Source organism: Pagrus major, chromosome 15 (genome assembly GCF_040436345.1).
Source record: "Pagrus major chromosome 15, Pma_NU_1.0".
Taxonomy (NCBI): Eukaryota; Metazoa; Chordata; class Actinopteri; order Spariformes; family Sparidae; genus Pagrus; species Pagrus major.
In genome coordinates, this window is record NC_133229.1 from 4,418,826 (window position 1) to 4,432,754 (window position 13,929).

Genomic DNA, 13,929 nt, shown 5'->3' on the forward strand with positions numbered 1-13,929 from the left:
TCAGAGAGAGACATGGCCTCACTTTGGAAATGTTGGAAAATCTATGAAAAATGAAGAGAAAAATGCAGAGATGACAAGAATAGCTGATTATGCTGCAGGTCAGTTACAGTATATTCCCCATTAGCAGGCACTGCATTTTTCTTCTTATTTAAGCCAATATTAACTATGATTGTCAATTGAATTTGGCACATTGAAGATGATACGTTTCAACCATTTATCTTGATATTTGAAATGTTTGAAATTCTATTTTCATAATAGAAGTAAATTGGCTGTCAACCATCTGAGGGAATATTGTTATACACAAAGATCATTTTATTCATTTTATTTTAAACAAACGTAATCCTTTAAAGAATTATAGTCCATGTCCAGTCATTCAAAATGCTGACTCTTGACTCTCAGTGAAACATAAATCACCTTTTTCCTTAACTGTGCTCACCTGCTTACAACCACAAATATAAAATATTCAAACCTGCTTTTTGTGATGCTGTTTTCCATTATCACGTGTTACCGAGGAAATTTTATATTTTTCCTTCTGTAACTAATGAGACAATCTGCCTCCAGGAAGGTGACCAGTGAGAAGACTGAACAGACAGACTCTGGTAACGTTGGGGAGACCTTTGAAGAGGAAGACCTGGTGACCAACATCGATGAGGAGTCTGAAGACCTGGTGACCAACATCGATGAGGAGTCTGAAGACCTGGTGACCAACATCGATGAGGAGTCTGAAGATGAAGGTAAAAAATAACAATGGCAGTGTGTTAGGTCGTCATCAAATTAGTCAACAACCGTTATGTACTGTATGGACAGGCATCTAATTGAGAAAAATCAATACCTCTATGAATGAAGATCAGTGTCACGCCTCAATCAGTGCTTAATATGGTAAACTTCACACAGACACCTCATGGAAAATGTGCTTCTTTTTCTACAAAGTTATCGTCCATGACTAAATCCTAAAATTCAGGTGATTGTTGTTGCACCATGTGATGTAAGCTCTCTATCAGTACTCTCTACTCCACAGAATTTTCTTTTTGGAGTCTGCACAAACATGGATATAACCTGCAACTTGACTGCCAGGTGGAGGTGTACAAATGCCTGGCAGTAATTTTGCTTTCTGCACATTTTTTGTAATCAAGGTGACCGAGAACCGAGCCAAAGTTTAGAAAAAACACAAACTCCAACACAAACTTTTGTATGGCTTTTAAAGGTGCACACCTCTATTTCATCTTAGCACCCCTAAAAAAATAAAATAATTGTTTAATTATAATAGTAATTTTCTTTACTTTTTTCCCGCCCCCCTGAAAAAAACGAAATATTTTATTTTGTTATTTACCTCATTAATGTGCTCTCATTTCAGCTCACTGTGAGTCTGCATTTTGCTGTCATTTACTGTTGCACTAGTTTCTCTGTCAGTTTACCGCTGGTGTAAAGCTGGCACGCTTCAGAGATAAGTCTGCCATTACTGACTGAAGAGAAACTAGTAACTTCAGTTTGTATTGAAATTTGAGTCCTTCTCTCAAAGTCTCTGTCCTCAAATTGTAGTGTAGTGTAACTCAGCAGCTCTCCTGTCAGCAGACCTCTCTTCATTTTAGGAATTAAAGAGACCTTACTGAACACGTTATAGTAAACTGTATATCACAGTTACTTTCCATGTGAATTAAACTTACAGAAGTGTTTTTTTTTTCTTGTTAAATGTTTTATAGTTATTTGACTTTTACACTCAAAATGTCAAAACAAGTCTTAAGCTCTCATTGACTGATCTCCTTTCTGTTCCTCCCATCTATCCCTTATCCTCTCACTCTCTTTGTTCATCCATCTTCTCTTTTCCTTCGCTCAGTCGAGTTGATGCCCAGTAAGTGGGGTCTGGTGATGGACAGGTTACTGGTTCTTTCCAGAAGGTTCTCTGACAGTCTCGCCAAAGTTCAAGTTTTTCTCTGGAGGCTTCTGGAGCTCCACATCCTCAAAATGGTGGCCTTCTTCTCTGTGTGGGTTGCTCTTGACGAGGTAAAATGGGTGTTGTGTGAGGGAAATGACTGAAACAAACTGCACATATATGATACTTGATTTGTTTCTATATGGGTGTATTTATTATGACCTAAAGTTTCTGTGTTTGTCCGAAGCCTTCTGTGATGAACCTGGTCTTGGTGGTGTTGTGGTCTCTGGCGATGCCCTACAGTCGCTTCAGGCCCATGGCATCCTGTCTTTCTACAGTCTGGGTGTGTGTCATCATCGTGTGTAAGATGCTGTACCAGCTCAGTGTCGTCAACCCTGTTGAGTACTCCAGTAACTGTAGCCTGGTAAGACACCCCTGCACACACACACCTGTTTGTATATCTTGTATACAGTGGAGGATGAAGGAAAAGAACAACCCCAGTGTGAGTGCAACAGCTCATAACCTCATCAATTGGGCTGTTGTAATGTCATAATTAGGATTTAGTAGTCAAAGGTCACTGTGACCCCATTTTATATCAAAATTGTCAAATGTCCACTTCCTGTGACATCATTATGTTCTGCAAAAAATATTCTATAAATACACAGCTCAGGATCAGCAACTTGACTGGTTCCCAGAGGTGTACAACCGGGATGCGGTAATCAGGCTTGGAGAGTAATAAAATACAGTACATGTAATAAGATTATTTAAATTAGGATGCAAAAAAAGTTAACTGTAAAGTTACAGGAAAAAAAGATGTATTTAGGTTACAGACAGTGTTGGGGAAGCTACTTTGCAAGCATAGCTTGTAAAACTACATGTAGTTCAGCCTGGCAGTAGTTTGAACAAACTACATTTCTACCCCTGGAGAAATGTAGTTTGTACTACTGCTAAAAAAAGTAGCTTTAGCAACTACTTATACTCATTATACTCATTTAACTCAGCATTAAATAAATCAACATATGGTGTATATGAAACAAAATATAATAACCTACAAAAAATTCACATGCCAGCAGAAATATGCCTCTCAACTCAAGTTTTATTTTTTAAAGAACAAAAGCTGACATTTTTGGTCAACATCACAGGAACTTCAGAGGCGCTAACACTTAGGCACTAGAACGAGATGCCAGGGCAGAATCGCTTGTTGACACGACACATGAGCAGTCTCTCAAAGTTTTTATCAGACAGCCGGTTCCGTTTGACACTAAAAACATCTTTACCAACACTAAAAAGCCATCTATATCCAACATGTACAAGCTCAAATATGGCCATGGTTGGGCTGGCGCGTTCGGGGGCACATCGGGGGTAGTGGGAGGGGTGTCCATGACGTGCTTGTGCCATATGAGCACTGCCTTCCTTGGCATAAAGACCCACCCACTCTGTGAAGCATTTGAGTGCTGCCAGGGCAAGCCAATCAGAGGCAGCGTTGGCTTAGCATGTCATGACATGTTTCATGCCTTTTTTCAAAGAAAAATAAAATAAAATTTATATTATATAGGTCTTTTTTTTCTAAAAAAAATATTTAATGTTATTGGCCAAAATTGTAGTTTGTGAATTGAGTAGTTAAACTACAAAAAATGACCCAAAAAGTGATGAAATACTTGACGCAGCACAAAATATGAATGTAGTTTAACTACCAGCAAGTTACAGCAAATTGTAGTTAAGCTATGTAGTTCAACTACATGTAGTTTAAGTCTCCCCAACACTGGTTACAGATACATTCAGTAAAAAAAGGGGATTACAGGATTACAATTTTATGATAAAGAACGACATACTATTCTGTAACCATGCACATGTGCACACATGACAACACTTCATGAGTCTCACACATCATCACTATGGTGATGAAACCAAATACACAAGTAAGAATACACACTTGTTATAAAGATAAAATAAAAATCATACTGATATTTATTTTTTCTGTTATTTATTTGCATATGTTTGGTATTGAGGTAATCCAGAAGTAATGGAATGTAATCAAGTTACATTATTTTCATATTGTGATTACTTTACTGACTACATTTTTTCACAGGTAATATGTAACTGTATCATAACACATTTTCAAAAGATCCCTCCCATCCCTGGTGGTAATTGTAGTTTTATGTCTCGCATTACCACAATGTAAAAATGTCTTCAAGTTCATTTTTTAAGAAGTAGGTGTGTAGAGCTGCAATACTGTATCATAACAGGTCTCAACACCCTGCTCCATGGGCACCTCGTTGATGGTGTATTTAAGACTTAGAGATATCACAATGTCCTGTCAGTACAACATACAACTTCACCACCCCACCATTGTCTCTCAATGAAAACTAATCTAAAGTGTTAAGAAGGGAAGGGAAAGAAAAAGAGACCTTCTATCACTCCTGACTCAGACATAGATTTGCTTTGCTTTTCCTGAAACAGTTTTATATAACCAGAACTCAGCCCGCTAGCACATAATGAGAATTCCCATTAATGTAATAACAGGGGTTACATCGCTACCGTAGTAAAAGTATATTTACAAACAATACGTACTAAATATAAAACGATATGTGCGCTCATATTTACAGGCATATACAGTGTTTTATACAGTATTTCATATGCTTTGGAAACTAAATTATAACCGAGGCCTTCACCTAATTAACTCAATCTGCTGCTGCAGCTTTAACACTCATGTATATGCAATACAGGAAATTGCTACTGAAATTAAACTGAGAAAGTCTGACTGACATGTGGTGTGTATTGTTACTTGAAATATGAGTCATGATATATTGTCTCTAGAATGAATGAGTTAACTGGTTAGAACTGAAATTATTACAGAGAGATTAAAGTAAGGAAAAAAGGTACTGTTGGGTACCAATATCTAATTCCAGATAATGGTAAATTCAAAGATGTAGGCAGTGATTCAGGGGTTCAGAGAGCTGACTGGGGTTGCAAAATACATCTGTAAACCTTATTCTTCCTAAAGAAGATCAGGGTCAAGAGCTCAGTGGAACTGAGATCTTAGTGCACCTGCCTCTCACATGCACATGAAAGAACTTCATTAGAACAATGATTTGGCACTTTTGTGCTGAGGTCAAACAAGGGCTGAGTTGCTCCAGCTGTGAAACTAATAGCTGTTTAATACACGCTGAGCACACTGAAGTAAGCAGAGTTGGTTGGATAGCTCTTGTATCGCTGCAGTATATACTGTGGTAATCTTTTGAACCAAACCACACTGTGACTGCAATTCAAGTTGTTTACAAGGCAACAGGCTTGACATGAAACAGGAGATTTCCCATGCTCATACTGAAACAGTTTGTCTCTGCAGCCTTTCCAAGAGGAACATTTCACCTAAAAATGGAAATTCTGACGTTCCACTAACCGTTCCAGTAACCGATGCTGACAAAATCCTGAGTTATTTTCTCAGTTCAACAGTTCTCAGTCTGTTGTACTTATTTCTGCACACTAGCCCAGGTTAAAAAAAAAAGTACATTTAATTGTTTTAGAAATATAATTTAGATACACAAAAGTCATTACAAGTATAATTTCACTTCATTATAAGTGTCAAAATATACTTGTATTGTACTGTACTTCATTGTACTTTTAAACAGGCATACTAAATTGCAAACTTATATATTTATAGTGGTCAGTTAGTTTACTTTTGAAAAGTATAATTAAAATAAATCCTTTCTAATGCACTATTAGAATGCTTTATTAAGGTTTATTTTAATTTTACTTCATGATTAGTGTATTTTAAGTATACTAACAAATAGTGCAGTTTAAACTTACCACATGTGAAACTGTACAGTTTAAGACTTTTTAAAAGGAAAAAGTTCTGTTAGTAATTGTTGGAGATGGTGTGCAAACAGAACTTAAAGCACTGAGGAGTGGAATGATGAGAAATGTTATATATATGGATCATCCATGTACATTTGATCCACCATAGGGTATATGAGCAATCACAGGCCAGATTGGCAGGACAGAAGAGAAAATGAATGGAATGGCAGACAAGGAATGATGAGAAAGGTTCAAGACGATCAAAAGTCTTCTTTACTCATTACTTTCATGGAAAGAAAACCTTCCCAAGGCTTCAAATAATTAAAAAACTAAGTTATTAGTCATTTTCAGCTGCAGATTAATTAACAATGTCATTATTAATTATTATTAACAGTGTATGTGGGATTTTAGTAAAATAAAGTACAGTGCTACATAAACTACATCACTAACCTGACTGTTCCTTCTCTCTTTCTCTTTTGCATTTTTCCCATCAGCATGGACAGCTGGTCACTTGACCTGACATGATAGTAATGACCTCCAGTGGGAGCTGAAGTGATGAGGAGTTAATTGCCCAGTTTATGAATTGGTTTCTTCTGTTTTTCCCTCGCAGCCTCTAACAAATGAAACCAACCTGTTACCAGAGGAGATGATGAATTCCTCTCTGTACAAGGAGCCGGTGGATCCAGCCAAATGGTTCGGCATCAGGAAAGACGCCACTGTACTGGGATACAGCAAGGTGATCAAGCTTTTAAAAATAAAGGGCTGGGTATTATATCTAAAACGTATTATGAGACACATTACCTAATGAAGCTCTGCTTGATATATGTTTGATATATTTTTTATTTTAAAGCATCAGTTCACCCAAACACCATGTTTTGATGTATCTCTAAGATCTCTGCCTCGTCTGCACTTACTCTGGAAAGACATGTTACTGTTAAAGCAGCATCAATTAAAATTCAACTTACCTCCATTGTATTGGGCAGCAGGCAGAAACTTTTGTTCTTTTTACTTTTTAAAACCTGTAACCTGAATAAAACTGAAACTATCTGCATGACTAGAAGATACCTCTACAAATAAATGACAAAAGATTTTGTTCTTGGAAATTTGGGCTAACCAACCGTTTAAACAACACATAATATGCATCGGAAACATTTTAAGAAAAACTGAAAAAATCTGAACTATAATGAAGTTCACCAGTTCACTGAGGTTACACATCCAGCCTGTTGTATGTTGAGTCTGCTCCATCTCACGGCTGCTTTAATGGCCAGTTACTCTCATCTCATAATTAAACTGATGTCCTCAATGTTTTTTGCAGAATCACTTAATAGTGCTGATGTTGTTGGTGTTTGAGGCGACAGTGTATCGTCACCAGGCCCACCACTATCGTCAGCTCCAGTGCTCTCCTCCCACCATCCCTGCTCTGTTTCCTGCGGCCACCAGAGACACTCTAGACCAAGGTCTCATTCCCTGCTTCAAGTACCTGCTCAACTACACCTTCTACAAATTTGGATTGGAGGTAACTGGCATGGATCACTTCATCACTGAATCAGGGCTGTTTGGAGCAGAAAATATTAAAAAAAAGATAGAAAATGAAGCTGAAAAAAAAACATGTAACATTTGAGTTTTCTATTTCAGTCAAGGTTAGATGTCATTTAAAAGAAGAGGACCTGCTAAATAGAGTTTCTCGTGTAGACTGTTATAGAGCATCAGTGTTTCTTTTTACTTATATCTTATTTTAATCTCCAAAAACCTCCCTTCTTTTTGGAAGATTTGCTTCCTGTTGACAGTGAATGTGATTGGCCAGCGGATGAACTTCTTGGTGATCATCCATGGTTGTTGGTTGGTAGCCATCTTGGTGAGGCGGCGGCGGGCGGCTATCGCCAGAATCTGGCCCAGATACTGTCTCTTCTTGTCCATCTTCATGATCTACCAGTATTTACTGTGTGTGGGAATTCCACCTGCTCTCTGCATAGGCGAGTCCTGATATACTGATAAGACCAAATAATGACAATGTTATACACAACTACAGTATGTTTTATTATTGTAGGTTGTATAAAAAATGTGTGCCCAATTGGTGTCCTTTGTTCTGTAGACTACCCATGGAGGTGGAACACTCGAGTGGCCATGAACTCAGCTCTCATCAAATGGATCCATCTGCCCGACTTCTACACTCTACCCAACTCCAAAAACCTCATAGGTTAGTTTGTCTGCATATGTCTCATGTCTGTGTGTGCACCTGAGTCCATTCATTCATATGCATCAACAAAATAAATCTACGTTTGACTGAAAGTCGACTTGTCACTATATAATATGGAGCATACCAAAATACTCCATGCTATATGATAATAATTCTCAAAAAGAGGCACTGCAGGAAGGTCATTTTGAATTTCCTGTTATTTTTATTTTATTTTATTTTTTCAGCAAAAAAAATGCACTCAGTTGGTTCTACTTTATACAGAAGCCCCTTTTTTCTGGTGATCCATTTTCTGTTCTAAATCGTTTGTGTGTTTATGACTTGAGAACTGGTGAAAAATGAAGTTTTGCCAGGATAATCATAAAGTTCCTTAATTTGTTTTAACGTCTCTGATTATGTTTGGAGTGGACGTGGGAGCCAGGAGAGGGCAGCACATATGAATCTTTCTGTTTTCTATTATATTTATTCTTATACCACGAGGTTGATGAGCAGGAGCAGCTAAACGTAGCAGTTTACTTCATGAAGTATTTTATTTTACAGATTTATATGCAATACAGCAAATTGCTCCTCAAATAAACCTCAGAAAGACTGACATGTGATCTGCGTTGTTACTGGAAATATGACTCATGATATATTGTCTCTGGAAGTGAATGATTTCACTGGTTGGAACTGAAATTCCTTTTTTTGTTAGTACAGAGAGATTAAAGTACCGAAAAAAGGTACCATTGGGAACTGGTATCTCATTCCAGTTACTGGTATCGAAACCGATATTGGTTGAAATGTGAACGGTACCCAACCATAATCGTGTTAATATTCTGTTGTGAATACAAGTTTTTCACTCAGTTTCACACATGAAAAAAAATAGAAGGAATGAAAGATTATCCTGGCAAATTTTTACCACCAGTTCTCAAGTCAGTTTAGATCAGATGTAGCCCCTCAGGGCTTCTGCAACCTCATCACTGCTTGGTTCTATTTCTTCCTTGATAATGAGGTTGGTAATGATAATGCTGTATTGTGTTGTTGTGTTTGTCTGCAGCGGACTTTGTGCTGCTGCTGTGTGCATCCCAACAGTGGAAAGTGTTTGAGTGTGAGCACACGGAGGAGTGGATGGTCCTGGCAGGAGAGAACACAGACGACCCTGATCCAATGGAAGGTCGACTGTTTAACCCTGCACCCAACTACATCAACTGCAGGTCAATACATGTCTCTATTACTGTCTGTCTGTCTGGTTTATGTCTGTGTCATCCACAGTTGAACCTTCTGTTTCTCTGCTCTGCTTCTGTCATCGTTTGTAATCTGTAATGTAATGAGTGTGTAGGAATTTTGCCTCACAGTTAGTGACCTTCTTCTATGCTGTGTCTGTCAGCTGAGTGCAGCTGCCTTTGATAAGACTGAATACATTTGTCTCTCACTAAGCAGCACATCTCAGGCTAGACTGATTATTCTGTTGTCGGGTCTCCTGGCATCTTCTTCATAGCCACAAGGCCACCAGCTCTACAGAATTTCCATCACAATGAGTATGTGTTTTCCTGTCGTCCTCCAGGAGGTACCTGGACATGGCTAAAGTCCTAGTGTTCCGCTACCTCTTCTGGTTCGTGCTGTCAGTGGTCTTCATCACAGGGGCCACCAGGATTTCTGTGTTTGGACTGGGCTACCTGCTTGCCTGCTTCTTTTTTCTGCTGTTTGGGACTCAGCTATTGGTCAAACCATCCAGGACCCGCCTCATCCTGTGGGACTGTCTCATCATCTATAACGTGGCAGTCATTATCTCTAAAAATATGTTATCAGTAAGTTGAAATCTCATCATTTGATGCTTGTTCCCACAGTAACATCAGCCATCAGCACGTTTTAACAAATTAGGTATCAGATTAGAATAGAAAGACACTTAAAATCCTGTTTTCACCGTGCAAGCACAACACCAAGCATAAAGTGTTGAGTGATTGGGATGATTGTTGTCTCTGTCTGACCTCACCTAATTGTGTATTTCTGTGTTTGTGTTTCAGATCTTGGCGTGTGTGTTTGTGTCTGATATGCAGAAACGCTTCTGTTGGGTGATTCAGCTCTTCAGTCTGGTTTGCACAGTCAAAGGATACTATGACCGTAAGTCCTTTAATAATAATAATCAGAGATGGGTAGAGTACTCAAAAAACTCAAGTAAAAGTACTGTTACTTTTCATAAACAGTTACTCGAAGAACTAGAACTAGAAGTGAAAGTAGTCATCAAAATAACTATTTGAGTAAGAATACAAGAGTACTAACTAAAAAAGTTACTCAAGTAGTGAGTAACCTAAAAAAAAAGTCTTATTTATTGTAGATCTGATTGCAGTTATTTCAACCACAGATGTCTTCATCAGGTAAAGAAGTGAACAAACATCTGTACTTACATGTGACACAAAAACAAATCATCATCTCCTGATTAGATAATCTGCCACATTTACACCAGGACAATATTCCCAGTCTGTATTTCTTGAGTATGATCACAAAATGATGATACACTTTTACATATAATGAGTCATGTTACAGTCTACTTAAATTCAGTCATTCCAGTACAGATGTTTCAGTTCTATCACAATCAGGTGTGAGCCCCCCATGTCCAGGTCTGTCCAATCACATGAAGACAGTAAGACTAAAGAAGTGGTGAAGGTGAATTTGGACACAATGCGATGCCTGTAATGTTTAATTATTGTTTATTAAATACAGTTGTGTTAACTTCTTTACCTAGACCTGAAGAAGACCACTTGTACTTAAAACATATCAGTCATGTCCACATACGTGTGCACAGTTTGGTCTCCACTTTTCTGTCTCTTTTCATCATTATTAGTTAAATGCATCGCACTCACACACCGTTAGCTTGAATGTTTACAGTGGGGCAGAAAGCAGAACAGTAGCAGTAGTTTTGAAGCATCATATACTGTGTATATATTATCAAACAACAGACACACTTACAGCTCTGTCAGCGATGGCTTCTCTGATGTTCTACTGACTTCATACAACTGCAGCCCGCTGTGCTGTGCGCTGTTAATTCATCTGGAAATATCAGCAGTTAGCGCAATTTGAAAGGCTCCTACTCCTGCTGCTTTGGATCGATACCAGAGCACCAGCAGACCTGGGACTTAGCTGACCACCTGCCTCTTAACAGAATGTGCATGAATGCATAAAATAACAAATAAAAGTAGCACCATTGTTTCTGAATGTAAAAGTAAGACAAAAAGTATGCTGCATTAAAACTACTCCAAAAAGTACAATTTACTCCAAAAATTTACTCAAGTACATGTAACAGAGTAAATGTAACTAGATACTACCCACCTGTGGGAATAGTATATACATTAAGGACATTATGTTTGTTACTGCATTGTGTTTTATTCTGTTCATGTGATGTTCGGTTTCTGAAGGACAAGTGATTTAACAATACATTAATCACCAAAAATGTCAATATACTGTAAGTTTGCTTTTTTTAACTATAGTTACGATTGTGCATTCAAGTGCTGATGGTTTATTTTATCAAAAGAAACAACTTACAGAAGCAGTGTTTCTGCTTTTTAATATTGGTATATGATACTTTATTTTTCTTCAACAGCAAAAGCAGTGAGTGACAAGCAATGCAGCCTTCCAGTAGAAGAGGCCGGGATCATCTGGGACAGTATCTGTTTCCTCTTCCTGTTGCTGCAGAGGAGAGTCTTCCTCAGTTTCTACTTCCTGCATGTGGTAGCAGAACTGCAGGCTTCTGCCAAACAGGCCTCAAGGTAACACACAATGTATAATTTACTGACTGAATGAAGGAATTAAGGCAGTGGTTTGAATGCTCGGGGTATTAAAGGGCTAGGAAAGAAAAGATACATCTCTGTTATACATAAATGTGTGTGTTTTTATAAAAAAATACCTCAAATCAAACTAAAGAGAGAACGTTCTTTTTAATGTGACACAAGCCAAAAAGTTTAGGAAGAATATATAATAGTTTTGTTGCGAATTCAAGTTTATTCTTGAACTTTAGGGACAGTATATGTAACAATATTTTCTTAGCTCACAGGGTCCCTGTCATCTTCGGTACATAGGGTTGACTGAACAGTCAGTTTATCATGATGAGGTGACTGTTCGTACAGTGCCTGTAGAAAGTATTAATAGTTGTTTTCATTTTTTATTTTCTACAACTTTGAAACAGAAGTAGTAGGTTTAGTGGCATTGTTGACACTGATCAACAGAAAAGAGCCTTAAATGTCAAAGTGAAAACAGATCTCTACAAAGTGATTTAAATTGATAACAAATATTCAAATTAAAATATAAACTCAAAACTTTTGGGTTTTTTTTACAAATTGAAGAAAGAGATTAAGACTTTTTTATTCACACAAATTAATAATAATAAAAATATCAGATTTTGAGCTTATATTTGTTTGCTAGCACTTCTCCTTTGCCAATATAATCCATACCTGACAGGTGTGACTTACATACTTCACATTTGGACATACTAAATCTTTTTCTGGCATACTAAATTGTGGTAATTGTTGGTATTGGAACGCTTTCATACTGTCACACCTGTCAAGTGGTTGAACTATAAAAAAATAGAAGACAGATTTTAGCAAATTTGTTGTCATAATATGAGAGAAATAATTATTTTGTGTGCATAAAAAAGTCTTATATATTTTACTTCAACTTGTGAAAAACTGGAGCAAGAACAGAAGTGTTTATATTTTTGTTAAATTAACTAAATGTAGAGTCTATAAGTAAGCTTAGACAGTGACTTGCTGATAATTGCACTGACTGTTGGGCCTACTTTCAGGGGGTTTGAGCTCTTCAGAGCCAGCATCGTGAAGAACATTAAGATCCACCAACAAGCTGAGAACAAATCTCTGTCCCAGCTCAAGAGATCGTAAGTGTTCACAGTACAAGAAGTGCAACCGATAAAGTTTGCTTTTGTGAGTAGCGTTACAATTGTTACGATGTGTGCATTAGATCTACCTCCTAAACTAATATACCATGGGCAAAAATCTAATACAGTCTTGGTCAAAAGTTTACATAGACTTGTAAAGAACATGTACAGATGCATCTAAAAAAAAAAAATGGACTATCATGGAAAAATTATTTTTTTCCCGTAATTTAATTCAATAAGTGAAGCTTTCATATATCCTAGATTCATTACACATAAAGTGAAATATTGAATGAATAAGGAGGATTTTCTCTAAATTCTTCAGGAAAAAGGAATGGCTGAATCAGGCTAGAGTTGAGGAATGGCCTTCACAAAGTCCTGACTTGAACCCTGTTGAGAACATGTGGACTATGTTGAAGAAACAAGTCCGTGTCAGGAAGCCAACAAATTTAGTTGAACACTGATTCTGTCAAGAAGAGTGGTTAAAAATTCAACCAGAGGACGACCAGAAGCTTGCAAATATTACAATTACTGTATGTATATTTTTGATCCAGCAGATTTGGTCACATTTTCAGAAGACCTATAATAAATTCATTACTGAACCAAAATTTGCGATGTTTTTGTGACAAAGTAGTTTGTGTTCACTCATTCCATCACAGAAAAATGAGAGCTGTAGAAATCATTGGAACACAAGACTAACATGATATACATGTTCTTTACAGTGTATATAAACTTTTGACCACGACTGTATGGAGATACAGAATACATAGTTGCATCAACCCAAAGCAAATATAATAAACTGTCTAAAAGTTCTAGAGAGTAAAAGTTCTATTCTTCCTTTCCTGCACTCTTCTGTCAGGATGCAGAGGATTCGCTCCAAGCAGCAGAAGTACAGAGATGGACACAAAACAAGTGAAGATCCCAGTGAGAGTCAGACTTCTGGTAGGATTACTGGCTTACTGTTTGACTACTGAGTGGAAAGTTAACATGTGTTGCCTTCCCGTGTCCCTCCAGGACACAGGACAGGAATATTGTACTTTTACAACAATAGTTACTTTTTTTTTTACAGAATATTTTACACTAAACCAAGAGAAGCTTATTAAAGAATCATTGTCATCTTTTCTTGTTTTTCTTTCCTCCTGTCTTTTATAACAAAAGTGAAATGAATTCAGTATTCAGTATTTGAACTCTACATATTGTGTTAGAAAT

At 37.3% G+C, this 13,929-nt stretch overlaps 1 protein-coding gene across 1 annotated transcript in view; it reads left to right on the forward strand.

The window, feature by feature from the left end:
• Positions 1–13,929, forward strand: part of piezo1 (piezo type mechanosensitive ion channel component 1 (Er blood group)) — a 99,938-nt gene that overhangs the window by 59,273 nt on the left and 26,736 nt on the right. Inside the window, exons 17-29 of the mRNA XM_073482491.1 lie at positions 562–734; positions 1,835–2,001; positions 2,118–2,294; positions 6,276–6,401; positions 6,981–7,181; positions 7,434–7,638; positions 7,758–7,862; positions 8,896–9,052; positions 9,403–9,646; positions 9,863–9,959; positions 11,437–11,602; positions 12,634–12,723; positions 13,580–13,662. Coding sequence (XP_073338592.1) covers positions 562–734; positions 1,835–2,001; positions 2,118–2,294; positions 6,276–6,401; positions 6,981–7,181; positions 7,434–7,638; positions 7,758–7,862; positions 8,896–9,052; positions 9,403–9,646; positions 9,863–9,959; positions 11,437–11,602; positions 12,634–12,723; positions 13,580–13,662 — 1,991 coding nt within the window. The remainder of the gene's footprint in view (positions 1–561; positions 735–1,834; positions 2,002–2,117; positions 2,295–6,275; positions 6,402–6,980; positions 7,182–7,433; positions 7,639–7,757; positions 7,863–8,895; positions 9,053–9,402; positions 9,647–9,862; positions 9,960–11,436; positions 11,603–12,633; positions 12,724–13,579; positions 13,663–13,929) is intronic.